Here is a 27,473-nt window from a genome sequence, read left to right as displayed (position 1 = left end):
ATAATTCAGCATTATTGCTGCTCCAGTGCACTAATCGCTTCGAGCGCAGCAAGGACCCTATGTTTACTGCCACAAGGCTCCTCCAGCCTCCCGGCCCAAGGCAGGCTTCCCAGCCCAGCAGCATCCAGATGTCAGGAGGAATATCCAGGTCCTGATGCAGCACGCTGCTCCACTCCAGTATGGCCCAAACATCTGTTTCGTCTGCTGGCGCCCAACCTGCCGGATACACCGAGGCGGCCGCGCAAAGCAGGGGAGCGAGGGAGGCCGGGAGGGAAATGTTGCAGTTGCACAGCTCACTGTACATATCCCTAAAAATTCTACATCAAGCAGATATCAGGAAGGACAATGTAATAATTAAAAAAAAAAATTAAGCAGAATATGCTTAATTTTTTCCCCCTAGTGGGGCAACAGCCCAGAACTCATTAGCTTCTCATCTTACTAACTTCACTCTGGTTCAGTTCTTTGTGGTTTAAGAAAAGGACGAAAATAAGGAAAAGCATAGAAGCATATAATACAAAGTACTTGTTGTCCTTATAGCAACTGCTCTTCATAAAAAAAGAAAGAAAAAACCAGCCAAAAACACAACTTAAAAAATGAGACAAACTTAGGCATCTCTTACATATTTATAATTTCCCATAGATAGTAACTGAGGGGCTCAAAAACAATAAGCATCTTTTGTCTAAAAGAAAGGAGTATGTAAACATTGACACTTTATCTTGAGGTACGACAAAAACAGCAGACATTTTAGTTGATCTAGATTAAGTTTTGACAAGGAATAAAGGAGTACTAACTGTTCTCGTCTCTCCCACTTTGTGTATCTATTCTCTTGTATTTTCGCTCGTGACAATAATGGAATAGTTGCCTGCTCCCATGCAAATTCTTTGAGTTGTTTATGAAAGCAAGATCAAAGCCCAAACTGAGAGCTCCTCTTTTTTCCCTGCTGTATTTTTCTCCAGAGGAGGACCTAATGAGAGGCTGTTAAAGCAGGAATCTTGCACTCTCACAGTGCAACCTCCCAGCTCATCCTTTCCCTGGCCAGCCTGGGGACACAGCTCACTTCAGAAGCAGTGAATTCTGTTTTGTTCCACCTCGGCATGGGGTGAGCATCTGGACCCAGGAAGGAGGAATCATCCCTCAGACCTTCCATTTAAAAAATTTCTGTGCACCTGAGCAAGTCATCATCTTCCCTGTGCTCCTCCTGAAATGGATCCACTGCTGCTGCAATACCACTGCACTTGAACTAGGTACATCTGAATACAACCATCAAGTAATCCTAGTAAATATAAATGTGGGCATTAATAAAACCACTTTTCTAATAAAATATTTTAAATATAAAGAAAAAAAAACCTCATCAAATATCCATCACCATTTCCTCTGCAGGAGGGTAGGAGAAACATCAGTAAAACCTTTCCCTTAAGCACAAAGATTTGCATTCCTTCATTTAATGCTGTCAGATGACTGATATGCTACTTTTTGATCACAATTCTCCTGTTATTTACCATGCACAGGAAAGAACACAATAGCCATATCTCTGTTGTTCTCCCAGATTATATATTGTACTACATATCTTGAAAATTTGCAAAGAATCTTCAACATTTTTTATTATTTTACAAAATAATCGTGAGACGCTCTGCTTAGATACCTTTGGTAGAAAGACAGCCACAGCAAAGGACAACTGAATTTGCTTGAAAAACTCATTTGAAGTTTAAAGCAGATTATGTTTTTCACGAAAAAATGTGAAATATTAAAGATAAATCTGTATGTGATTTTTTATATGTTTCCTACTATTAGAATTTGCTATTGGCATCTTTGTAGCATAAATTCTTCTTTATAAAAATTGAGGATGACACTAAAGGTAACAGACTAGTGAGCTCACCTAGGAGACCAAGCAAGGACCAGGCAGCATGGCTCCAAACATGGTGCAAACCAAAGCTCTGCTGTTTTAAATTCCTCTTATATCCAAAGAAAGTGAATAAGCTGTACTTACTTAAAGTAAAATATACCCAGATCTATCAGAAAAATATGAAAATATAACCAGATGGTTGCATCAGAGCACAGGTTTTTTCATTCACTTTATGATATCCTAGTATTACCTTCTCTGGTGCACTGTAAATCAGATTATTCAAAAGAAGAATTTTAAATGTTTTCTGGTATTCTTTCAGAAGCTCTTCCTTAAAACTCTGGGTTTTATCCCTTACTGCTAATATGAAGTATTTTTTACAATAAATGTGAGATGTCTATATGAAAAGCGGCTACCTCACAAATTCAGATACTTTCACACACTCACCTATAGAAATGTCTTCTGCACTAAAGCTAGAGTAAAAAAGAAGGAGAACTCCCAACATAAGGGGAGAAAAATTATATGATTGAAAAGCAATTAATTACAGTAAGTTTGCTGAAGGGATGATAGCTATCAAAGCTTTTCAAATTTTGCATTTCAGAATTTCTGATATTTCTTTCAAAAAACGTTAACACATAGATGGGCTTTGTGAGAAAAGTCAGGAGTTTCATTCAATCTCATGTCAGCAGGATTACAAGCAATTATGAGTAACTGCTTGTTGAGCTGTGTGAAATCAGTTGGTGAATGAGTTTCCCAGTGAGCACATGTCCATGTCACTGGTACGACTGCCAGTAATGCAGACAGTCTTAGCTGAAGGGGTCTAAAAACATCATTATTCTCCTAATCCTATAGGAGATGCTTGTGCAATTGTTGCTTCTAGGGTACACATTCTAGGTCTGTTACCCTGGTGGCACACGGGAAAACTGAGGCATAAGCAAGAAAAAAGGAAATCAGGATACAGGGATAAAAAAAACAAGGGGCAGTAAACCTTCTCTAGATATATCTCCTAAAATCTGCCATAGATTGGTGGGTTCATTCCCTCTCTGACCATCCAGATGGAGAAATTGTTTAGCATGACGACGCAGAACTGTGCAGACACCGAACAAAGAAACTGAGCAGTCACCACTGCTAAGCACACTGAGAGGCAAAAGCTCAACAATTAAATTCCTTCATGCTCCCATGACAGAATAAAGAGACACCATCGCCGCAATAAACGGGTGCAAGTCAGGCAAAAGGAAGAATCCCATTTAAACTGCCTCTCCCAATTCCCACCTCTGAATCCCCATCTTGTGAGAAGATGCTGAGGCAACTCCACGTTTAAGAGCTGAATATTTGAAAGTGCTGCTTGGGATTTGAAACTGCAATATTTTCTTACTTTTATAAGAGAGACAGCTCCTGTGGTAGCTTGCAGCCATTCTACAATTTTCACTAGCAAAAATGGACAGAAGACAGGGATATAATAAATATATGCTGGCTCTACTGATCAGGAGAAGCTTTATCAGTCAGCTGGGGCACATCTGGGAAAAAAAGTCACTCAGGTGCATCTCTAGCATCCCATTCAATTAACATACCATTAAAAATGGTTTGTCCCTGTTCAGCCTGCTGCGTTACCTGATAAGTCAACATAGTTAAAATGTATATTTAAATGCAGAAAACAGTGAGATGTTTTCTTTGTGAAGCAGAAAACAAGCCCCGCTTACAGGTATTTTAAAGCATTAGAAATAATTGTGCTTTACAGGTTGCTTAGCAGATCGTTCACGTTGATCTTTTACCATATATTTTGAACTTTCATGCACCTTCAAGGAAAATTAAATAATTTCCTTATAGGAAGTACACACAAAATTATGCAAAACATATTCAAATGGTGCTTATAAAAATTACATCTAAGAAAAAAAAAAAAACACATTTGCACCTCAAAACCAGGTAACTGGGAACTTACTATTATAAATTCATTGGAAGATGATGCATTTTACACCAGTAAATGTCAATTTGGTGTAAGATTGCTGTGCTTTCTGAACTGCAGTGGGTGTGATGATACTTCAGCAGCAGTGCTGGGACTGGGTTAAATAGGTTATGAAGCCTGAACAACTCTCCCCTAGGTGCTGAAAACAGCAGCAGAAGAGAGGGCCTGTACTGGATGAATTACCCTGGACAGTTCACAGAAGTGTTATAAAATAACACTGTAAACTGGTTAAACCTGGTGACTTGTTCTGTGTCAAGAGCCTAGCACAAATGATTCAACTGCATTGAAAGGACTTTGCCTCTTTGATTTCTCACTTCACTTCCAAAAATGCCAGTGGGCCTGACAGCACGCTCTCACTATTCCTACACCTGAAATACTTTTCCATTTGTTTTCTTGCTTTGCTATAATTCATGACCAACACCAAAATATGTGCCCTATTATGTCTACTTCACTAGATTTTGTGACAGATTCTTTTAAGCCTCAAATAATTCCTTAATACTGAAATTTAACTGTGATGTGTGATCTTCTTGTGCGCCTGAAGATGCTCCTCCCTCCTGTCTCTTTTTCAGGACTGACATGCAAACCTTCTGGTGTGCCTCCAGCCATATGTAGCCTTCATGCTGAGTCTGAGGAACAGACAGATGAATCCAATGCTTTCTAGTTAGGACACTTTTCTAGTTCCTCAATCATATGGATTCTAAAAACATCACAGACCAAACATATTTTAAACAAGCAGTGCCCTGAAGGCCACACCATTCCTATTTCACCATCCGTAAAGCCTCTTCAACTTACTGATAGCATTATCTACACACTAGTTTGATGAGTTTTATCTCATTTACTATGAATTTTCCTCTTTTTTTGAACTGGGTCAGTGGGAGGGCATATGCTCTTCTAATCAAGGACCCTCAGAAATGAAGCAGGTGATGATATCTTTTGGGTCCAGGCATCTTTAAGAGAATTTTTCTGCTTTCTCTGAGCACACACATGTGTGTTAGTTTATACCTAGAAGCTCTAATCTAAACCACCCTGCTTATTAGAACTTTTACTTCAGATGAAAGGTAAGTTTTATTTCTCTAGTAATTAGTCAGGATAGAATGATAATACTGGCATGTATTATTTTCCTTTGTGCACAGACCTGACTTAAAAGACATTTTTGTTTTTAATCTGGTTCTTGCTTAGTTCCTAAACAACCAAACATGTTAACACCATCACAGGAAAAAATCCTTCGTGTTTGTAATTAATAGCCAAATTAAGCAGCTTGCTCTATGGTTATCAGAAGTATAATAAAATTCCAGAAACATACTCACTTGCAGCTAATTCCTGTAAGGCACACACCATATACATTTCTAGAAAGCTTGAAGGAATCCAACTGCCAGCTCAGAGTATGCCTCACAGCCAGCCTATTCCCCAAAGGGATGCCACAGTTTTAAAAGAGATTTAAAAAACGTGCTCATCCCCTGATGGCACTCTGTAGTACTGGTGCCTCTGGTGCTCTGTCAGTAAATGCAGCAGTAACTTATTTGCTTCTTACTGGCTTCTGAGTGAATACATACCCCAGGGAGGCAGCTTTGCAAAGCACAATGATTTTAAAATAGAGCCTGGGCTTTCAGAGAGGGGCAGCCAGTGGTTAAGGCAGCAAGAACATCTTGTTGATGCTGGGGGCTCAGCCTCTCCCAGTCACTTGGGCTCCAGTTTCTGCCTTGATATAGACTGAAGAGATTCAGGAAACCTCCTGCCATCCAGCCTACAAGCGTGATATCCTTTTAAACATACAAGTTTCCTGATAAGTGAGTTGATGTCTGTGCCACTTAGGATCTCAATGGTAAATTCCCCCTGGAACAGCATATGGGCCTGGAAGGCAGCTGTCCTGCTTGGTGAGATCTGAGGGTGCACAAGGTGGGAATCCTGCCAGGAGCCTCATCCCTGGCTGCCAGATTGAAAAGCCTTCCCTCTTGGGAGAGGAGAGCAGGAGCAGGACAGGAGCCCTTCCCAAGGCAGAGGAGGGGTTGGGCATGTGAAGGGAAGAGCAGGAGAGCTGTGCCAGGCTGGGTGACAGGCTGGGTGACAGGCTGGTGGCCACTATCCTTCCTGCACTGGGAGGAAAGAAACTCCAGCCCAGGAATGAATGGACCTGGGTTTGCCTAGAACTGCTACAGACTATAGGAACAGTCTCTTTCTTAAATACTGCTACAATTTTTTTATTAAATAACATGACACCGTTCCAGTAGTGTAACAAAGAAATGCTGTTTAAAGCAGTTATTGGAGGTGCAGGGCATGAAATGGGTGAGAAAAGGCTCTTGCAGCTGCAGTGCTGCTGCACCAGGCTGATTACTCTGGCCAATGGCTCTGCTTGTTTGTCTGTCCATTTTTGCCAACTAGAAGAGAAGAGGGAGATTCCTTTTCCCTGTGATGTTACTGAGAGATCTAGGAAAATCTTCCTGGGGAAAAAAATTAATCATAGGAGATATTTTACTGCAAAAATTCTCAATTTTGATGGGCTGTCCTTTCCTGATGAAAATCACTTTGCCAGATAATTCAGGGCAGAAGATGAGAAGGAGTAGGAGAAGACAGAGTACTAAGAAATTCTGCAAAGAAAGGAGGTCATATGGTAAAATATTGACTCCATGACATCATTTTCATTGATACTGCCACTGATATAATTCAACTTGATAACACAGATATTACATACAGAGACATAAACATTCAAGTAGGGGAAGGCACAAGTATAACTATTTCATTGATTTTAATTAAATTTTCCTGAGTATTGCAAGGTTGGCATATTTTTAATTTTATTTCCATTAAAGGGCGTGCTTGGTCTCTCAGAGCCTTAATAAAATCTTCTTTCGACCTCTCTCCTTTCTCTGTTACAACCTAAATTTCTACATGAGAAAAGGACCAAAATATGTAATTTACCACTTCCATATGCTGAAATTTGCACACACCATCCCCTTAATTTAGACCACTATTCACTGTATCATAATAAGGAACATTCTGTTAAAATATGTCCACCTAGAGCTCAGTAGTCTTTGAATGCTAGATAAAATCATTCTATAAGGCTAATGAAGACAGAAACTCTGCCTGTAACAATATTAAGTTTGTTTTCTCTAGTGATTTGAAGAAGTGAGCAATCTGTCAGTAATACATTGAGGGAAATTACTTGTCTTGTAGGAATTCCCGCTGACAGTCACTCACTCACAATGCTGACCCAAACATCTACCCGCTGACAAACAAATTACAGTGTCTAACTTTGAAAAGGTAACTAGCTGTTTTTAATTTTTATTGGTCTCACCAAATCTCTCTCATATTTACCCAATCCCTATTCTTTGCTGTGTTAAAAAAGGGGGAGAAAAGGAAGGAATAAAGAAAGAAAATGGAAAAACCCATGGTTTCTTGCATTTGAAAAAATTATTACTGCCTACATCCGAGAGTGTTATGTCAGATAAAACTGTTAAACTGTGTCTAACCAACATTAAGACTGGCAGCCCTGCCAGTGACTGACTGGGTGAGTGAACACATTACTGAGACAGCATTGTAGAAATTAATTTTCTTCAATAAAGTGATTTTTAAGCCTCATATATTTCACAATCTAAACATATGTCACTGTTTCATAAACAAAATAAATGGATTAAAATAATACATTACCAATATGCTGACACATGGAGATATTTTAATTAGAAATACTTAAGCTGCGTGATATTTAACTGCTATATTTGTTGAAGAGGAGCATGCATCATTTAATAAGACATAAGGCAGGTACATCACTTTGCATGATGTGGTACCAGAGTGGGACCAAATCACCTCCAGTGTGAGCTCTCACTATCAGATCACATTAGCCCCGCTGAAAAATCATGTTAAGGTTACAACAAACAGAGGAGACTCCATAAGAGCAGCTGTCCACTAAAACAACTTCTTCATTGAAATAATAAGTCACCCTGATTCTGGTTCCTGAGAATAATATTTCTTTATAAAGGGACACGTTCAACAACTTAGCTATTTAAAGGCCATATTTACATGACTGTCGCATTACATTGGCCTCTTTCCTGCATTCTTCTTGACTTACTTTGAGGACCAGCACTAAAATAGCTGAGGAAAGCAAATGTCAACTATGCCCTGAAATTTATACGTGTGAGAGAACTGGAATAAGTAGAAATGTAATATATTGTTTACTGTACCAAGTGCCCTCTGTTCTCTAAAGGTCAAAAGCATTGTAACCTTGGAGTTACAGTTTCTGATTGTTCCCAGGGTTAAATACATTATCAAAATTAATGGTTCAAACCCCTCAACCTTCAGATATATGAGTATTCATGCCTCCATCTGCTGAACTGTTCAACTAAAAATAGCATTCTTTGGCCTTCCCTCTACTAATATTGTGCCCCTGAGGCAGGCTATGCAATGCTTCAGCAGTACACTGGATCTGCACCCAGCAGTATAAAAAAAAAGGTCATTTACTTTGTCTGCAACTAGAAGAGAGTATGGAGGAGTGGGATAAGATGGGAGGGCAGAAAACAAATAGGCAAATATGTGTTTAGTTAAAATTTTCTCTTTTTTTTTTTTTTAACTGTATTATAAAAACTTCAGGTTCCAGGAACACAGCTGCAACTATAGTTAAGATTCGCCAAGGTTCATTAGTATTATAAGCGATAAATTATGAAGGACAAATTACACAAATAGTTTGGGGAAAGAGTTATGAGGGAAAGCTTTTTTGTTTTGCTTTTTTTTTTTCCTAGAGCTCACTTTGTTTAGGAATAGCTCCAGCTAGCATCATTGTAATGCTTCCATTGCTATCAACAGTTTATCAGTCGTGGTTGAGAGAATTGCGACACTTCCTTATTTATCTCCTAGACAGCTTTGTAGAAATATGTAAGAATGAAGGTAGGGGAGATTTTTAAACCTTAAACAGCATATAGTAAGTAGCATTCCTTGCTGGAAGATAAGGACATACAGGTGCCACCTCTGCCACCACTGTGACCTCCCAGTAACCAGGTTCCTGCTACCAGCAGCATGAGAGCTGGAAAATGCATTTCATGATCACGTCCACTCACTGAGCAAGATTGCTGGCCACACATCTCTAGGATCTGTTAATATCAGTGCAAGCATTTGACAGCTTGGGAAAAAGTTTGGGGAAATGGGAAAGGGGTAAAGCTCTAGAGAAGGTATATGTGAAGAGGAGCAAAAGGAAAATTATTTACAGGTTTTACAGCTCATAATGGTTAATGAAAGCAAGAAGCTTTTCTTAGACACAGGTATCAGAACTGTTTCACATGGCACAGGTGTGTTTGGTAATAAATCTGCAAACGATTCACTCACAATTGTCTGAGCTTGGAGAGGTGAACAGAAGGAGCTTGTTTTTCCTGATCAGACTATACCTAGAGAACTGCTCCCTCATCATCTAGATCCCCTCTCATGCCAAAAGTACTAACAGGGCTTGGTCCTGTCATGCTTATTATTTAAATTTTTGGCTGATTTGTTGAGGAAACTGCTGAGATGGGGCTGAGATGTCAACGGGAAGTATGGAGCACAGAGTTTTAAGCCTTTTTACTAACAACATTTTCAATTACATCTTCATGAGATCAGTACACAGTTCAAAAGAAACTATCTGGTATCAACCCAAAGCAGAGCAAGCCACCAATTCAGGAACCTGGACTGGTATAAAAGTGTGGTAGTCACTACTTCCCCTCAGGATACTGAAAGCTACAAGTGAATATTAATGGTATTTACCATGAGCTGAACAATGTGATCAAAAATCTAAAGAGAAGATGGATCAAACTGATCTGTTGCTGAAGCAGAACTTTTTTTACTTTTTTTTTTTTAATGCATTATCTGTGAAATTCAAACTAGTTACTTGAGAAACTGCTGTATATGATTTCAGAAAAGTTTTTTGTACTCATAGAGATACATAATCCACTGGTGAACAGAAATATATAATTCAGATAAAGTACATTTTAATAACAACAGTTTGAATAAGTCAGGCAAATCATTAATTAGCAATTGCCCACTGGAGAATCATCCTCCGCTGAAATAATTGCTATTGTTACATGATGTACCTGGTAAAAAATGGTTCTCTGTTCTATTAGATTCAGAGCTTGCATAGAAGTTGCCCTAACACACAGGAAGATGAGAGCAAAAATTTGCTGCCACACTCATACCTGGAGCATGATCATCCAAATAAAAGAAAACATAAGTAGAAAAAAAGGGGGAGATTACAAGATTGAAGCTGGCAGAATTTCCTTAGCTGGATACAGATTATAGAAAATAATTTTGGAATTAATAATACTGCCCTGGTAAAGTTGAAATGTTAGAGCTGCTGCAAAACTCTTTTACTTGACATAGCTTTGCCTCCCCCGGTTCTCCAAACATGGATATTACACACACACTCACATGTAGAAACAAAACCAAACCTGCAAATAAATTAGCTATTTCTCCCACTGCCTGAAAGGGGCAGAGATTAGTTTTGTGATCAGTATTTTCAAGCACTTGGGAAATACTCAGATACCATGGTCACAGCATTCACGTAAATAAATAAGTGGGTGGGGTGCATGGAAGAAAGGAAGCAGAACAGAGAAAGAAGGGGGAAGGGAAGCAAAGATGGAAAAATGAGCTGAAATGCTACACCCCTAACAGTCTTCATGACGCATCAGGTATAACAACAATTTCTCTCCAACAAACACACCCAAATAAGTGCTCATTTAGGGAACACAGAGAATTGACACAAAGAGAAAATTAATAGTAGGAGTAAATAAAATTTAGTTCAGGCACTTTAACAATCTGATGAGTAGGTATCAGCCAAAGGTTAAGTGTTCTGTTATTTAAGCTCTTATAACCATGAAACATTAAAGGTTTTGAAATCCCATAGAGATGAAATTCAAACAAAATAGAAAGGGGGGGAAACACACAAACAAAAAAATTCTTTTACAGCAAATATGCCTAAATGGAAATTCAGACCCCCAAACCTGAATGTTCCTGAATTTACTAGCACACATTTTTGCTGGTTGTTTTCTCTCTAATTGTTGGTGTTATGTTTAACAACTCAGTCTATCATTTCTGCAAATTAATGAAAATGCATTATTGCTGTAGGTTCAGATCAAGTCTGATTTGCAAATATGTGGGTCAAGTTACAAATGGATCATGTAAAAGAAAAGAAGCAGGAATGTCTGTGGTTTAGATCCCATTTCTTTGACAGTTGAACAGTTTCATCCTTTCCTGCCTTGCAGTCTTGTGTAGGCTCACTATTTGTTTTAGTGCATTTCAAAGGCAGCAAAAATAGTCTCTCTATTCACAAAGCTGATTTCTGCAGTATTTTCCCAACTAAAGCTAATGAGAATTTTGCTTCAATAAGTAGTCAAATGGCTTTCTAAAGATACCTGCTATTTTACCTTTTGAGAAACTTCCCTTTGGTTTCAATCCTGTCCAAGATACAGTCTTAACATCACATTATCATGACCCAAAACTATTTTTCAGAAATCTTTGCCTGCAGAGTCAGGGTGTTCTCTTTTCAAATGTTGATTTGAGGTTAGGTCACACCTAGGCTTAAGGAGTCTTTCTTGTCAGCTCTGGACCACCAATGAGCAGAGGTCCCATTTTCAAGTTCTAGTCCCATTTCCACTTATCCTAAGTTAATTTGGCAAGAATAACAACATAGGGCAAAGAGGAAAGGATTTTTAATTTGCTTTGACCTCTCTGGAAAAAATTAATCACAGAAAGGTAAGCAAAGTAGATATTTAGATATTAGCATGGCAATACTTTGCTACTCTAGGCACAATTTATTCCTACTTTGCTTCTGAACCCAAGTCTAACCTAACTCAAATAGGGGTTTCAAAGGTTTACTTGTAAATAGTTACATGCATCTTTAATGGCCTTTCCTCTCATGTTCACTGTCACTTTTATTCCACACATTTTAACTCTGAAAGCTTTTGACTGTTTCTTCATTATTTATGACATTGTTGTGTCTTTTCTTCTGAAATTAAAAACTTCTTGCCACAAGAAGCTAGCTAATAATATGGCACATAAATCTTTCTTTCACAACATTTCATTCTATATGTGCCAAAAATAAATAAATGGCCAAACTAAGTCTCTAACCATGTTTGGCATCTGACCAGCTTAATGCACAGAAAGGTTGAGATTACCTCAATACAGAAGCTAAAAGAGTTTGCAATTTATTGTATTGTCAGCACCACACAGTCAAAAAAAAAGGGAAAAAAGAAAAACCCAATAATGCACTTTTGTTTGGATACACTGACTGCTCCAATTATAGATAGTGCATTGCAGCTACAGAGGAGCAACCACAAGAAAATAAAGTTTAAAAAACCTTTGAACTTATCTCCCATCAACTGTTCATGTAAATAAAAAAAATACCATTAACTGCCAGTATAAAACACAGAACAATGTCTTTCACTCACAGTATCAAGGTTGGCTGCACGTTGCTGTACTGTAAGTACATAAGGTGTTAATCCTCCTGGACTGCGCTCAAAAATTATTTAACATTCAGGCTATTATTTAGCATACAGCTGGTTAGCAGTTTTCCCCTAAAATGTTGGCTTCCATCCCACATTTTTTTGTTCTGGCACATACCTGGAGCTGTAAAGGGCTGAGTCCAGAAGCAGCAGCAGCTGCCATTGTTGATGGAATGAACTGCACAGGGTAGTTATCACCTGTCGGGAGAACAATGCGTGCAGGTTCAGACAATGAGCAGAGAATAGCAGCAGACAAGTGCAAACAAGGCCCCAGGATTGCCTGTGCTCCACAGCACTCCTCTAAGCCCAAACATCTGCAAAAACAAAAGGCTTCGCTGGGCACGGACTTGCCACGCTCCCTTGGAACTTTTTTTGTTAGCAGATAGCTGGTAGGCAAACTGGCAAAACATAAATATGATACTCGTGATTTTCATTTCCAAAAGCTAATGTTCAAATCAAGCGTGGAAGCCTGGGCACAAAATGGGTCTTACAACCACAGACACACAGATGAGATACCCCAAGAAACCTCAGTGGCTCCCACAGCAAAAATTATTTTTTGAGTTTTCACCACATATTTCTAAAAAAATAAAATAATCTGTTATAAACTAAGAAATATCAGTCCTGTTTAATGCAGAGTGATTTCTTTTCAGTGTCAAGTGGACATGTACCCATTTGGCTCAACACAGGTTGAGGTTTCTTGTTTTCCTTTGGGATTTTCTGTCTTGGGACAAGTCCCTTAAGGAAGTCATAGAGAAGAACAAAATTAAATCACCTTTTAATATAGCTTGAAATACAATTTTAATTTTTTCTTAGATCTGCAGGCCTACTGAAGTCAATAGATTAGACAGGTGCTCAGTTACCTGAGAATTCAGGTACTAACATTTCCAAATTAAGTACTGTAACATGGTGTCGTATAGCATATCCATGGGTGCTCCCATAGGTGTGCACCACACAGTGCCATTTGGACTCTTAGTCAATGTAGGGAACAAAAGAAGGCTGGAATAGTTTAGCAGTGTAATCTGTAATACAAAAATGAATACAGTGATGGATAAGAAGTTGTGATTTAATGGCATATCACTTTGGCTCCAGCTACTTATGTAAAATCAGTGTTATATACTATCTGCAAACTGCATTTCAACAGGCTGTGCGGGTTTTAGATATTTTTACAATAATCAGTCTATTTTACACAAAATCTTCCATGCTGAAAGCAGAATATAGCAATAAGGGAAAATACAGAAATCCAGTACAATATAGTCAGGACATTCCAAGAACTAGATTTTTGTCACCCCTCAAATAAATAACAATAGCTAAAATCTTTGCAGTCACCAGACTCCTCAGAACTCTTTCTTTTTACCACATCAAGTTCGATTACATCCAGTTCAGTTAAAATGTTTGGTTGTTTCACTTTTTTTAATAAATTGTATATGTCTAATCCACAAGGTCTCTTTGCATCATATCCATAATACCTCATCAGGCCATTGAGCACAGTATGTGCTTGTACACAGTCCAGTAACAATTGGATTCTGATTGCATATGGAGCTCTGCTACAATGCATTCACTCACACTATATTGTACTGGTGTCCTATGGAGTAATGTTCAAAATATCTCCTCTTATTTTCCCCATTCCATGAGGTTGATTTTAGTGTGCAATGATGTTAGAATTTTTTTTCTTTAAAAAGCAAAACCAACAAAAAAGACTTCTAGATTATATTCTTAAAGTACTTAAGCTGTCTCTTTATGGTTAAATAATTCCACTCGTCTCTTTGATAGTTATATCAAATTATCTGAATAAATAAGATCCTAATCTAAGTTAAATAATGTTTCTTTCAGAAATATCTTACAAGGTTTTTTTTTTTAAAAAAATCACAAAGATGTTGAATTAATGATGCTTTAAATGGGGGGGAAAATAACCATCCGACTTATCAGCATGGACTGCCTTGCAGAACATTTCGGAGGCATTCTTTCTTTAAATATCATGAATTATTCATCCCTGTTCCACACAGCAATCTCTTCTTTCTCCCTCCCCCTCTGCACACACTTTTTAAGTTCAATACCAGTTGCTTTATTTGTACTAAAACATTTTCCATGTCAAACATATTTTAAAAAAAACCAAACTCTAAAAGAATTCCCTGCGGCACTCCTTTTTCACAGCTGTCATGCTCCTATGGTTTGAAATAGCCAGATATTTTATACCCACATGCGCACACGCACACACAGAGTTTTTGGCTTCACAGTTAATTTAATAGTATCTTCACCACACCCTGTAGTGTTCTCTTGCTCACCTGCTGGCTACAGTGCTGTCTCTTGTTGCAGGAAGAAGAATATTCATAGGGTTATGCCATTTATCTGTTATCAAAACCCAATACTGTCCATTTTTACCCTCATTTTGATGCGTTAAATTATGGCTAAGTCCTGGTATGTCAGCAGCATCTTTGTGCTGAGAAGAAAAATTAATACTCCTTCAGTTCTGGAGTACTTTGTTGACACTGAGGAGTAAAAGCAGAGCAAAGGTACTTCTTTCTCCCTTGAGCAAACTGAGCATGCAAGGAGTGCTCTGGATTTAATTTTTAATTACAGAGGTACATATTTTCCCCTCTCGTTTTCTCAGTGCAAGAATGGATCAAGAAGCTCCTCCATAGCTGTCTTGGCGAGAAATCAGTCAATGTATTGCAGCAATCTTTTTCAAATTTGTTTCTCAATTTGGAATGCTTGCGTGAGGAACCATTCTTTTAAATTTGTACAAAAGGCAGGAGCACATGTTGAAACAGGTCTGCCTTAAGCGCTGGTGTGTGCTGGCCTTTGACAACCAGGAGTAAGAAGAATGCTGGAAGTAGAAAATCTGTCATGTTTTGCAAACTGATCTTTTCAATCTCCTTGCAGTGCTGATTGTCTATTTACATTTGGCTGCTGGTGTTTATATATAAATTGGTGTTTACAAGCCATGGAAAATTATGCCAGACTTCTGTTTCGTTTGTCAGGTTGAACAACATTTCCAAATGAATAAAAGCAGTGAGCAATTGTGCTGTGTTATTCTACACAGAAATAATGTAAATGTTTCTTTTTGTCTTGGATAAAGAGATGAAGCTTAGCAGACTTTATTTATAGGATGTATAGACTTACCTTCCAGATCAAGGCTTTGTGTGCTGTGAGGAAAGAAGGATGTCTGGCTTTTGTGAGACCCAGAGTAGGGGGAAGGTGCTGCCTTATTACCAGTCTTTCCTAAAACACAATTGTAATACAAACTGGCTCTCCTCATCTGAGTTACAAAGCTTTTGGCTTGATGATGTTCCCACCATTTTGGGATTGTAACTTAAAGTCTGTCTCTTCACACTCCTGGATTGAGAGGAAATGGAGTTGGGAGAGCTGCAAGAGGTCAGCAATTCCAGGGCCCCATCCTTCCATACATAATGGACAGACTGAGCAAAGAGTACCTCAGGTGCTGTTGGGATACTCAGGGAGAGGGACATTCCCACAGTATTCCCACACAGGGCATGAATTTTGCTTGTTCTGAGCCATCAGGGTTGAGGAAGATGTAAACAGAGGCAACTGACTAAGGGAATACCACAGAGCATCTCCCCTGTCCCATGTCACTCCTTCAGTTGTGTGTTTGTCCTGCCTTGTTTGCCTTAATGTAATTCTCATGTTGCAGCAAAACCAGCTTCCCCCACAATTTTCTGTCTGCAGGTAATGTTTGCAAAATTATGAAATTTGCACATTTCACTGCCAAGTCCTACCTGTCAATATCCAGCTGCCCACCATTGTTTCCAGCTTTTGCATCAATATTTAGGACTGAGGCACACATGATTGCTACAACAAATCCCAAGGTTACAAAGTCTTTGTTCCAACCAAGTAAAACCCAACAGGGGACACTTAACAGCCTTTAACTCAGTCCTGGGGAATTTCCATTAGAAAAAGGACTCATGAAGCCATGAAAAGACACACGGGCAACCAGTACACAGTGGATTTGGCGTGTGCCTCCTGTTTTCACCTGCCAGGAGGAAGAGCAGCCTATTTCCTTACCTAAAAAAAAGAATACTTAGATATGGAAAATCTAAACCACCTGAGAACTTTAGGAAAGACTTCTGAAAGACCTATTCCAAATGGAAATTGCAATGTCAGATATCAGAGAAATCCAACACATCTAAGATTATGTGAGTTATGTGGATTAGCTACAGTAATCAAGGAGTTTAATTAGTTTGATGACAAATATTTCACAGTATTGGAATGTTCTGAAGTCCAGCCTGATGACAATAAGCCTGACAGTTTTGTTTGTCATGCTTTCCCTAATAATATTACTTTCTCTGATCTGCCCCAGTGCAACTAGGAACAGAAAACAGGCCAAAATGTTGACTCTGTTTCTGCCACCAGCCTAAGAAAACAGTTTCCATTTTCACATGGCATCGCAGCATAACAAAATCTCTTGTAAATTATTTTTGTGCATAAAGTCAAATGCTCTATGTGGGTAGACAGGGGCCGTTTCTTAGCCAGTCTAATCATGGGGTTTATATCATTTTTGTATGAAATCTGAAAAAAAAGTTTTGAAAATACACTGCAGCATATCACTCAACAAACCTGTCCAAACTGAGTTTTACTCCACTCAATGTCTTTATTTTCAATAATCTTTTTGAGAGATACTTTCCAGATCTGGCAAAGAAATGAAACAGTACAAAATATTTGCAGGACATTTTAAAGCAAAAGTGATCATAGATTTTGAAGTCTCATGGAGTGCCATTAGGCAACTGGCATGGACATGAGCCCTCCCACCCTCGGCTGAGAGCAAACCATAGCTCTGGGATCTGCTCAGCTTATGGTCTGGCTCCTACCTCGTATTGCTTTATATCTTTACTCCATCATCATCCTATTCCCTGTTCCCTCTCAGCCACAAAAATTGATTGAAGTAATATTTTAGTCACTGAAAAATAGAGGAGGGAACTGCCCTTCCTTTATCCTCTTCTTCCTCATCCTCCTCACTGCCTTGTCCCCTTGACCCAGGGCGCTAACGGCGACACAATAATCATGTTCAAGGATACTCCAGCCCACTAAACTTTTCTGGATGCATGTGTTTAGCTAAATGAAGGGAAAATTGCAGTGGGAGAGGAGGTGTAATGGTACCCATGCTGCCCACCAGTTCCAAGCAGTAAGTGCAGTGGTCACAGTCAGAAAGCCAGCACAGCTGCTTTGCTCTCCTCAGAATGCAAAATAATTCTATTAACTGTGTAGCATCTCTGGGCAAGTATTAGCTTCCTAACAGCTGCCACTCTCAGCTTCCCCCTGGAATCAGTGGCAACCCCCACAACCAGGTACTCTACGAGGCTCGTCAAACGCCTGCAGGTCAATAGTCACAACAGTCATTTGAGATGCACAGCGCCCTAAAGTTTTAATTAATCTGGTATACAGTATAAATACTGAAATATGTATAAAAAATTAATTAGGTGGTCTATGCAGCTCTGATTTCTCAATTAGTACTTACCATGCCGGAAAATTATATTACATGACTTTGAGATACATAAGGAAGCATGGGACTTTGGGGATTTTTTTTCTAATGCAATTATTACTTGTCATCAGCACTTGCTAACTTTGGCCTGTTTCACCTCCTAGAGCTCCAAAATACTGTGGGGGGAGGGTTACAGCCATCTCAGTGTTATAGATTCTGCCAGGCAGAAGGAAAGTTTCTCCTGTCAGGCTTTAACATAGCTGGGTATCAGGAAATCCTTAAGTTTTTGCTCCTAATGATTTGCTGATCTCAGAAGTTCATGAGCAGCAAGGCATGCACTCGAAGGGTCTCAAAACCTAATAAACTCTCCTCTCTTCTACAGGACCTTCAGTTGAGTGTACAAACTATTCTATTTTGCTAAAGAATACCATTTTATTTCTCCAAGGCCTAGCATTTGTGTGCAAATCTGCAGCAGCACTCACTAACTGCTACCTTGGCATTGAACTAAACAGCCATGAAATTGGTTCCCAATTTAGCCCAGGAAGATATTTCTGTGTGAACATGGACACATAATCATACCCCTGCTTGCACACCAAGGCAGGACTTCTCATCCTGGCTGTCCTGTCACAATAACACTGCTCCAGTGCTCCCACTTTGGAGCCAGCTTATATCTAGCCTGTTTTACAGGCAAAGCAGATTAAGTGACTGTGCACACAATATTCAACATTCCCTAAATGACACAGTCAGTTTCAAACATACTTAGTCCCCACTGCTGCTGTTATTGAAATGCCTCTCACTGTATTTTCTGAATGTCAAGTAAAACTGGCAGGGTCAAAACTCAGTCTTGCTGATGTCAAAATACAGCAAAATAGAACAGAAGCTAAACATGTAACCTAAAAGAAACTGGCAAGCATCTGAAGGGTTAATTCCTCTCCTCTCTTCCCTCAGAGGCACCAGCAAGTCTAACCCGACAGTTCTGCAAGGGAAAGTTTCATTTCTCACAAAAGTAGAAGAGTACAGGTAGTAGCAGTCAAGTTCATAAATATTCCTCAGAAATGACTTTGAAGAACCCTCTTTATGAAAGAGTATAGCTTAATCTCCAGTTTCATTAATTCCTTAACTACTGTGCCGAGAGTGCCAAAAATAGGAATTAATCAATACCAAGTGTAGTTACAGCATTTTTTTTATCATAACGTGTCTCTGACAGAAGCTACTGACCTGCCCAGATACCTTTGCCACACATGCAGTAGACTTAAATATATATATATTAAAGATATAAATATACAAATAAAGGTATAAATTCTATCTTCTTTAAAGACAATGGTTATAATCAGATCATTGTGACTTCTGGCTTTTAACTAGCATCATCTGGAATTAAACCTCTAACACCAGCAAACAGCTTCACTGCTTTCCCAGATATCTAGGCCTAGGCTTCCTCCTGCATTTCATTATTCTAACTTTTGTTATACATCTCTCTTTCTCTCTTTGTGCATTCTGGGAAGTAAGGAAATGCCCTAAAGCTGCATCACCTCCTCTTAGGAGGCCAATGGGATCAAGTTAGATAGGTACTATGAGGAACACTGTAGAATAAGTCCAGAAAATTGGTCATGTTCAGAAAACATGCTGGTAACTCTTCTTCCTAAGTAATTTTTTTTTCAAGAAGTCTCAGAGCCAAAATTAACACGACATAATTGAACACAATGCCTTTCAGGGGGAAGCACAACCATCAGCTTAGTCACTAACAGTCACTACGCAGAAAACATCTCAGATTAAATCAGAAAAAGCAAGGAAAGCATGTTCTTTCTCTTGTCTGTGAGAAGTAAGATTTAATCAGGTTATTTTAGGTAATTTCTACAACTGGCAACCCTTTGTCTTTGGTCCCTAACTGTTGTGAGGTAGTGATGGGTGTGCAATCTGTCAAATCAGACAAGAACTTTAGGATTTCAAAACCTGAAAGTAAGATAGCTAGACAAAAAAATCTGTGTTTAAAGAGGAATGTCTCTGGACTAAAGAGACAGAAGGGAGCAGGACAAACGGAAATACTTGCTGAAATCCTGCTTGGCCCCACTTCATCCAATACTAAGTAAACTTGCTAGAAGAGATTCTAGGTTCAACCTGGGTTTTAATTAGCATGCTGTTTATATCATCTATTATGAGGCTTTACATTGGATTTGACCCTGTTCCTGTCAGGGAACAGCAAAAGCACCACTAATATCAGTGGGAACAGGATCAATGCTTTACTTTGTACGCCTCATATTTAATGAAGAAAAAAATCCCTGTTATTTATGTTTTGTAGTTATTAGTTATCAGGTTAATATGCTAAAGGCAGCTTGACAGAGAATACTATTAATGAGCAAAATAAGGTTGCTGCTTCTGGACTGAGGTCACTTACAAAGAATGTACAAATGAAAATAAGGTTGACTTTTATTTACTTAAATATCTTCCTACATTGAATTCCTTTGGCAAAGTGTCTTTAAACATTTAAAGCCCTGTTTACAAGGAGGCTCTGAAAGTAGCTTCAAACCATTATATCCCTAATTGAATTCCCCAGGAGTTCTGTAAACTCAGAGGAAAAAAAGAAAGAAATCATAACATTTGCTAAATCATCTCAAAACATATTTCACTGCAAGGTTATGTGACCTGCTAGGAGTCTGAATGATGACTGGAACTGAACTACTGAAACCTTTTATTAACCGGATTGAAATCAAACAAAAGAGCAAGAATTTTCCCACAAAACACAAATATTCTGAAGATAACAGAATTAATTAAAGACATGTAGCATTTGTATAGGGCAGACCAGATGCAAATTGCTAGGCAAGTGGGGCACTGTATTTAAAGCAAATGACTTTGTGGAAATTAAGTTTAAAAAAATCATGATGTTCAATAACCAATAGTCTATCCATTTTCTTAAACCCAGGAGTATTTTTTCAAATGGAGTTGCAATAATTTCCAGCCAGCTCTGCCTGTTGTGTATCATCTGCATGAGACAGATCACAGAGAAGCTACCGTTCGTGTCTTAAAATGTGCAACAGGCTCGCATCCCCGTGAGCTTACCTGGCTTGTATGTTATTCCTGGGGGGAAGAGGAATCCCTGCTGGGCTGCAGCAGCCGCTGCCAGTGTCCGCTGGTCGTGTGGAAAAATTGGGATCATGAGCGGAGGCATGTGACCCTGAACCTGCTAAACAGAAGAGAGCCTCTGATCAGAAATAGCACAAATTTGTCTTGACAGGTATTTCTCCAGCACTGATAGTGTGCTTGCGTTCACACAGTCCCCCAGAACCTTCCCCTTAATGCAATCCCTGCCAACTTCACATTATCACATCAAAGCCCTCACAAACATTGTTTCCCCTCAGTGTCAAAGGTGCAACTGTCTCGGTGAACTGCACGTTTCCCTACTTCTTCCTGGTTCTCTATTACGTTGCTTCAGTTTCTTTTAATTAGTATTCCCTGTCCTGGCACAATTTAAAAAGGTACAAAACATACCAAAGTTTTTATTATAAGTAGTGTGGTATGTATTTCTATTAATTTTTCACAGGTTTTCTCACCTTTGGTCACAGAGTGATGAGCATTTAAAAGCAGCCTAACACTGCAGTATCTACTTTGATGTTCAGACTTTAGTAACCTTAGGAAAATTTTAATTCTGAGATCTTACAACATGGTTCACATAAATACCAACAGCTCAGGTATGTTATTTCAAAATCTCACCAGAGTATTAAAGAGTCTTCCAGTCAACACCACAACTCTTAAGATTTAAGGTTCCAACACCTTGGCTCCTAAACAAACTAACATACTCTGCCACACACACCTCACTATAAGAAATAAATTGCTTGTCTGTCTAAGTAGTTTTATAGCTTTATGTGCTATCATGTAGCTTGGTAATTATGGAGCTGCATTCAGAGACCATTTCAGAACAAAACCTACTATATCAAATTTAATTTGACCATAATAAATGTATCGAAAAACCACAAACATGCACAAAGAAAAAAATTCTTCTCCTTATACTAGCATTTGTATTCAACATATAGAGAATTATGTGATAAGGTGATGCCTGTTAAATCCATAAGCTGATTTCCTACTTCCTTAATTTACAGTACCTGTGTTTCAGAGACAGTGGCTAGGATCTCAAAGAATTTTTATCCATCATTTCTTAACCCCAGACATACCCAAGGGTTTGACTCTATATTTTCTGATTAGCAGTTAAGCAAACATATAATGCTTTATATATCAAAGCTAATAAATGCAGGAAAAAAATGAGGGTTTAGGCAGAAAAAACCCTCCCTCATTGTACCATAAATTGGTGGAATTAAATACTATTAAAAACTTAAAGTACACTTCAAGCAATTTTTTGCATTTAATTACTAAAAAACTTTTTTGGTCAAATCCCATATGTTGACCTACGACATTGTTTAAATAGTGCCAAATTTTCTTGTCATATCCCCATTACTTTCACAACCATTGATGCAGTGCAGAAATGCTACTGTGTGTCTCTACGAGGGTTAATTTGCCAACAACTCTTCTCTTGGGAAAGCCCTAAGAAAGAGGTTAATAAAGGTCAAGCAAAAAATAAACACTTTACAGTATTTTTTGAATCCATTCCTCAGGAAAATCAACTTATAATAAAAAGGTCTTTGTGCAATTACTGCTGTGGCACTGGGGCGTGAAAGAAACTAGCTTTACGCAGCTATTTCTCTCATTTTAGCTGAGGTAAGCCTGGCTGTGTGTTTGAGGTTATGCATTAAACTTGGTCAGATTGGAGTTGATCCCCATGTGCCCAGAACAGGCATTCAGCTCTGATAAAATGGTGCTGGCTTTGCTGCCTGGTGTTTCTATATATTGGCTTTACAGGAGCACAGCAAAGGAAAACCACAGGTTTTGTCTGATAGAAGCAACCGTACAGGAAGAAATTCAATGCAATACAACTTGCAAAAAATTTGCAGTAGTTCCTAAATTACATCTAATCAAATGGAGCCAAAATCATAAAAAATATACCCCACATAAAGCATTTACATGGAGCTGCAAAGGTACAAGACTCCAACATAGTCTCACAAGATGCAGCAGAGATCAGAGTGCTGTGGTTTGAGTGAAGGTGCAAACATACCCACAGCAACATTTCACTCCATTGTGTCACAAAGATAATTTGAAACATATCATAACCAAATCCTACAATGCATTCCTGTAGATTTTGATCCATAAAGCTCTATAGATTTTGTTTAAACTTTCAAATAAAAGAACTTCTGCAAGTGAGGGGAATTACCATTTCAAGCTCTGGCTATCAGATATTCTTCCTACTCTGAATTCAGGAGCAGGTCTTCAGTCTATATAAATCAGCATAACTTTGACTATAGTTTACATTCAGCCTGTAAGTTTGTATTTAAAATTAAGAGACTTAAACAGATTGAAAAAAGCTCATACTGAAAGGCCACCATTCCCTCCCACGGGTCTTCCCTCTAGAACATATGAAATACTATTCCTACATAAGTGCTGGTTTCACACAGAATTATTATATACATAGGTGTCCATTTATACATAGGTGTCAGCACAGGTCAACTGAAAAGCACAAATAAGCACTGAAAAAGGAAGAGAATGGGAAAGTATCACTGGTCCCAGAACTATTAAATACATAAAATGAATGCAAAAAAAATTCCAGTTAACTCCTTAATTTTTGACAATTTCTATTCCTGAGAGTTTTATTATTATGAAGATGATGTGTTTGACTTTACTGAGAGTGGGAGAAATTGGGAGGAGGGGTTGATCGGTGTACTTCATAAAATCGGCTACATGCCCAGAAATTTTAATTGCTGAGATGTTCCTCAGGTCTTTCTGAAAACCAAGATGGGAGCAGATGCCCAAGAAACACTCTGACTCTGTCTCTTCCCTTTCGTAAAAATAGCACATTGTTGGATTGGCACTTTCCCCTTTTGTCTCCTCTGTGCTAAGTCGTTGATGATGCCATTTTTTGCCATCTGCCCCAGAGCTTCATTAAAGATACATGAATGGACTAACTGGGCTGCTATCTTGTGAGGAACAGGTGCTATTGTTTGTCCCCAAAGACTTGCACTAAAGATCTCACTCAGAATACTTGAGAAAGAGCATCTGCAGCAGTCAGTCAGAGAGTAACTTGGCAGAGCCCATGCTATGGGCTAATATGCAAACAGAGACACTCAGGGGGACTCATTTTCTCTTTCATGAAGTTGTTTTTTGAGGGTGTTTTTTGGGTGGTTTTCTGGGTTTGGTTGTTTTTTGGTTTTTGGAGGTTTTTTGATGGGTAGTAAATGTTTGATTTTGAACAATTCTGCCAGTCTGTATTTTTAGCTGAATGTACAAACCCTGGAGGAGACTGGAATATATATTCTCTCCAATATTCAGTTCTGCTGCCTCAAGTACATTCGACTCTTGCATAAAGCTACCTCATGAAATTAATCTTTGTTTCCATACAACAAGCTCAGGTTTAACTGTGTTAAACACAAAAATCTGCCAGGATTAGGGAACATTTTAAAGATAGTGTACCATTCCTTTAATATCCCATCACAACTCTGACAGCCCTTGGGAACTGATTACAGCACTTCCTTGCCTGAGATCTAAGTCAGGAAGCAACTTTAGAGCAAATCAGCCCTGATTAGTTCAAGAAGCAACTTCCAATTTGATTCTCCCTGAAATAATAAAAGCTGGTGGCCTGTTTGATAAACTGGGCAAATCTACACTGCTTTGTCCCACAGTTCTGTGAGTGATAATCTCAGAAGTTGGCTGAACAATCCTCCTTGTTAAAAAGTCATTGATTGTTAGTGTTCTGCATGGAAAATGCAAGCCAGAGTGATATGTTATACAAAAATAATGCTTTGAATTAAAATGATCTGCCTCTTTTGGATAAGGAGCACAGCACATTTAGTAAGATTGAAGAGGAGGAAGAGTTTTATCTTTAAAACTCAACGCTCCCTCTACAACAACTAACACTGCAAGTAGAGAAGTAAAGGCATTCAGAGAAAAGGGTGGCAGCACTGCAAGCAAAGAAGCAGCTCACACATTTCTGCTTAGCTGTGAGGATCACAGGTTTCAAGAGCAGAAGTAATCCCACCCTATAATGGCAGATGAATTCCTCTTCCTTTAGAAGATCAAACTTTGCAAGCTGCCTCTCTCTGCACAAGCTAATTCAGTAAAGAGCAAAAGTGCCATCTTTTTGCTAGAGAGCAAACACAATCTTTATATTTTTTTTATCCCTTCTTTAAAGTTTTTTTTTCTATTTTATTATACCCAGCACTAGTATAAAGCAGTTTGAATGGCTAAATATGCTCTAATTACCTACAATAATCCAGCCTTACTATTTAAAATCATCGCCACCCCCTTCTTCAACCAATTAGATCGCTGGACCCTGTTCTCAAACTGTAAAAATCCTGAGATTTGCTTTGAATCTAACAGACTATTCCAGCACAAGTTAGCTGAGAAACCAATCTTTGAATTTACTGAATTGACATTTTTTCTATAGTAATGAACAGAACCTTTTGTTGATGTGATGTTGCAGCCGCTGTGAGAACTTGTTCACAGGGAGGTTTAGACTTCTCATCGTTTAAATTTTAATTTCTACCTAAAGCTTCTTAAATTCTTGAGTAATTGGTACACCCAGACTACAACCTTAACCTAAGCTCTCACAGAGCTTTGAATTTCCATAGTCAAAAAGTGTCGGAAATTTTCTAGTATCTCATTTAGAAACTACAGTGTAATAGATTTCCAGGTAATGGTAGTATATCAAGTAAGGATGTGCATTTTCAGACTGCTCGAAATGTTTATATGATAGAACGTAGTGGCCATAACTGATAGCTCAACAGGTTATATTTTAAGTTGATTCATTTAAAAATATGTCTTAATGGCATTGAAAGAAGTGTTTGTGCTCCCAGAACTATTAGTGCAAGATTTTAAATATCCTGCATATGATATGTATTTACCTCAGCTGCATTTTAAATAGTCTCTATGCAATACATGGCACTGCTACTTTTATATCACTGTCAGATTTTTATTTATTTCAATAACCAGTGTTGGGCTTTGTTGTTTTTTGGAAGAGAAGAAATATTAGAAGTTTTGGTAATTTAAGTTTCATTCTGGGGGGTGCTGCAGGAACACAAACATGTTGCATAATGAAGTAGGTTCTTCTTTTATGAAAACTTAATAAGTGAAAGTCAGAGGGACTGTGTAAATGTTAAAAGCAGCTATATGCTAAGATTTCTGCCGGTCTGAGTTTAAATCTGCTCCCCAACTCTGCCAATACTGTAATGAACTCATGCCGTCACTGACCCTTTTCATGGTCCCAGAAATGATCTGTTTAGAAAAAGTGCAGAGGAATCATACAACAAAAAAAAATTTTTTGGAAATGTCTTTGGCTGCAGTTGAATGGTGTGACTGTTAATTTGTGCTGCTCTGGTGAAGCAAAGGGACCACAAGGCTGGGTTAGCTGTCCAGCTCAGTTATGAGGGACCTGGCTACTTTGTGTGCAAGTGTGGCTGAGCCTTTTGCTCTCAGAAATGTAACTGATGAACTCCCCAGGCTCATTTGGCTAAATGGCCGTCAATGCCCAACATCCCCTGATGCAAAGGCAATAAGTGAGGGTGAACCCAAACACTCAAGTGAGACATCCCCTCTAGGGAATAACCCCAGGGAAGCACCTGCAATTTGGCAGGAGGAGGAAAAAGAAGCTCCAGAAGACCCAAAGTGACCCCCCAGTCACTGTATCATAGCTGGGACACTGAAAATCATGTCAATCCCACATTGAGAATTATTCAGAGATTTCTTTCTGCTCCTGCTAGCAATACAGAACCACTGGAGATCTATCTATATTAGGGGGGTGTATGTTATGTTCTAATTTATCTGCCATCTAATTATCTACAGTCTAATTGAAAAATGTTTCCTCTCAGTGAAAGTACATGAGCCACAAAGAAAATGTCTGCCAATAGGATCCCAGGGGAAGTGTTGGCAAATAAACTGTAAAAAAGATACCATAGACTTGCAAAGTGAGAACATTTCAGACTGGAAATACTATGGAAAAAATATGTGGCCCACTATTGAATTTGTAAAGGGATTGTAACTGCTATTTTCCTTCTTTTCCCCTATCATTTTTTTTCCATTTGTCCAATGCATCAGCATGATTTGGAGATTTAAGTCTACTGCAGTGGCGACAAATTAATGTGAAAATTGCAACCATGCTCATACAGCAAAACAGTGCATCCTTATTTTTTAATATGTTTTTTTCTCGCCACTTTGAAACTTGAAATTAAATAAACTTAAATTCCATCTACTTGGGAAATCAAGGAGGAAGCTACAGAAAAATCCTGACAACATCACTGAAAACGGAACAGTTTCAAACACTAGATAGCATTTCATTTCTATTAGCTTCTCGTTATGTTGCCCTGCTTTTATCTAGCTCCTTAACTATCTGGAAATATAGAATTCAACTTAGGATGATCTCATGGAGTTAGGAGTATGATAAATGATAATTAAATCTATTTAAATTGTCTGTATTTTAAGAAACTCTCACTAGGAGGGATGGAGAACATCTCTGCTATAGAGAAATAAATAAAACATGTTATGCAAAAGTGAATTTATGGTTCATTTGGAATTAGAGATCTACCACCTTTTCAATCCATACAAATGCATAATCTTGTCAATTAAATATTATTGTTAAGGTCTAGTAGTATGTTAAAATCACTTTAAAGTGCAACTAAGGAAAATTCATGTGTGTTTATTACTCCTTAAGGGTCTATTAGTGGGTATTTTATTCAGATTTGTGTTGTAAAATCTGCA

General features: G+C 38.4%; 1 protein-coding gene across 13 annotated transcripts in view; it reads right to left on the bottom strand.

Moving 5' to 3' along the window:
* The window catches only part of SOX6 (SRY-box transcription factor 6), a 369,248-nt gene that overhangs the window by 77,229 nt on the left and 264,546 nt on the right, over positions 1–27,473 (bottom strand). For 11 of the 13 annotated variants that reach the window (XM_026793117.2, XM_014266735.3, XM_074543379.1 and 8 more), the window contains 2 exons: positions 20,742–20,865; positions 12,372–12,451 (listed from right to left, as the gene is read on the bottom strand). In XM_026793117.2, coding sequence (XP_026648918.1) covers positions 12,372–12,451; positions 20,742–20,865 — 204 coding nt within the window. The remainder of the gene's footprint in view (positions 1–12,371; positions 12,452–20,741; positions 20,866–27,473) is intronic. The other 2 variants (XM_074543378.1, XM_074543375.1) reach the window with 1 other exon arrangement.

Source organism: Zonotrichia albicollis, chromosome 6 (assembly GCF_047830755.1).
Source record: "Zonotrichia albicollis isolate bZonAlb1 chromosome 6, bZonAlb1.hap1, whole genome shotgun sequence".
Lineage (NCBI taxonomy): Eukaryota > Metazoa > Chordata > Aves > Passeriformes > Passerellidae > Zonotrichia > Zonotrichia albicollis.
This window is presented reverse-complemented; position numbering and strand designations above follow the sequence as displayed.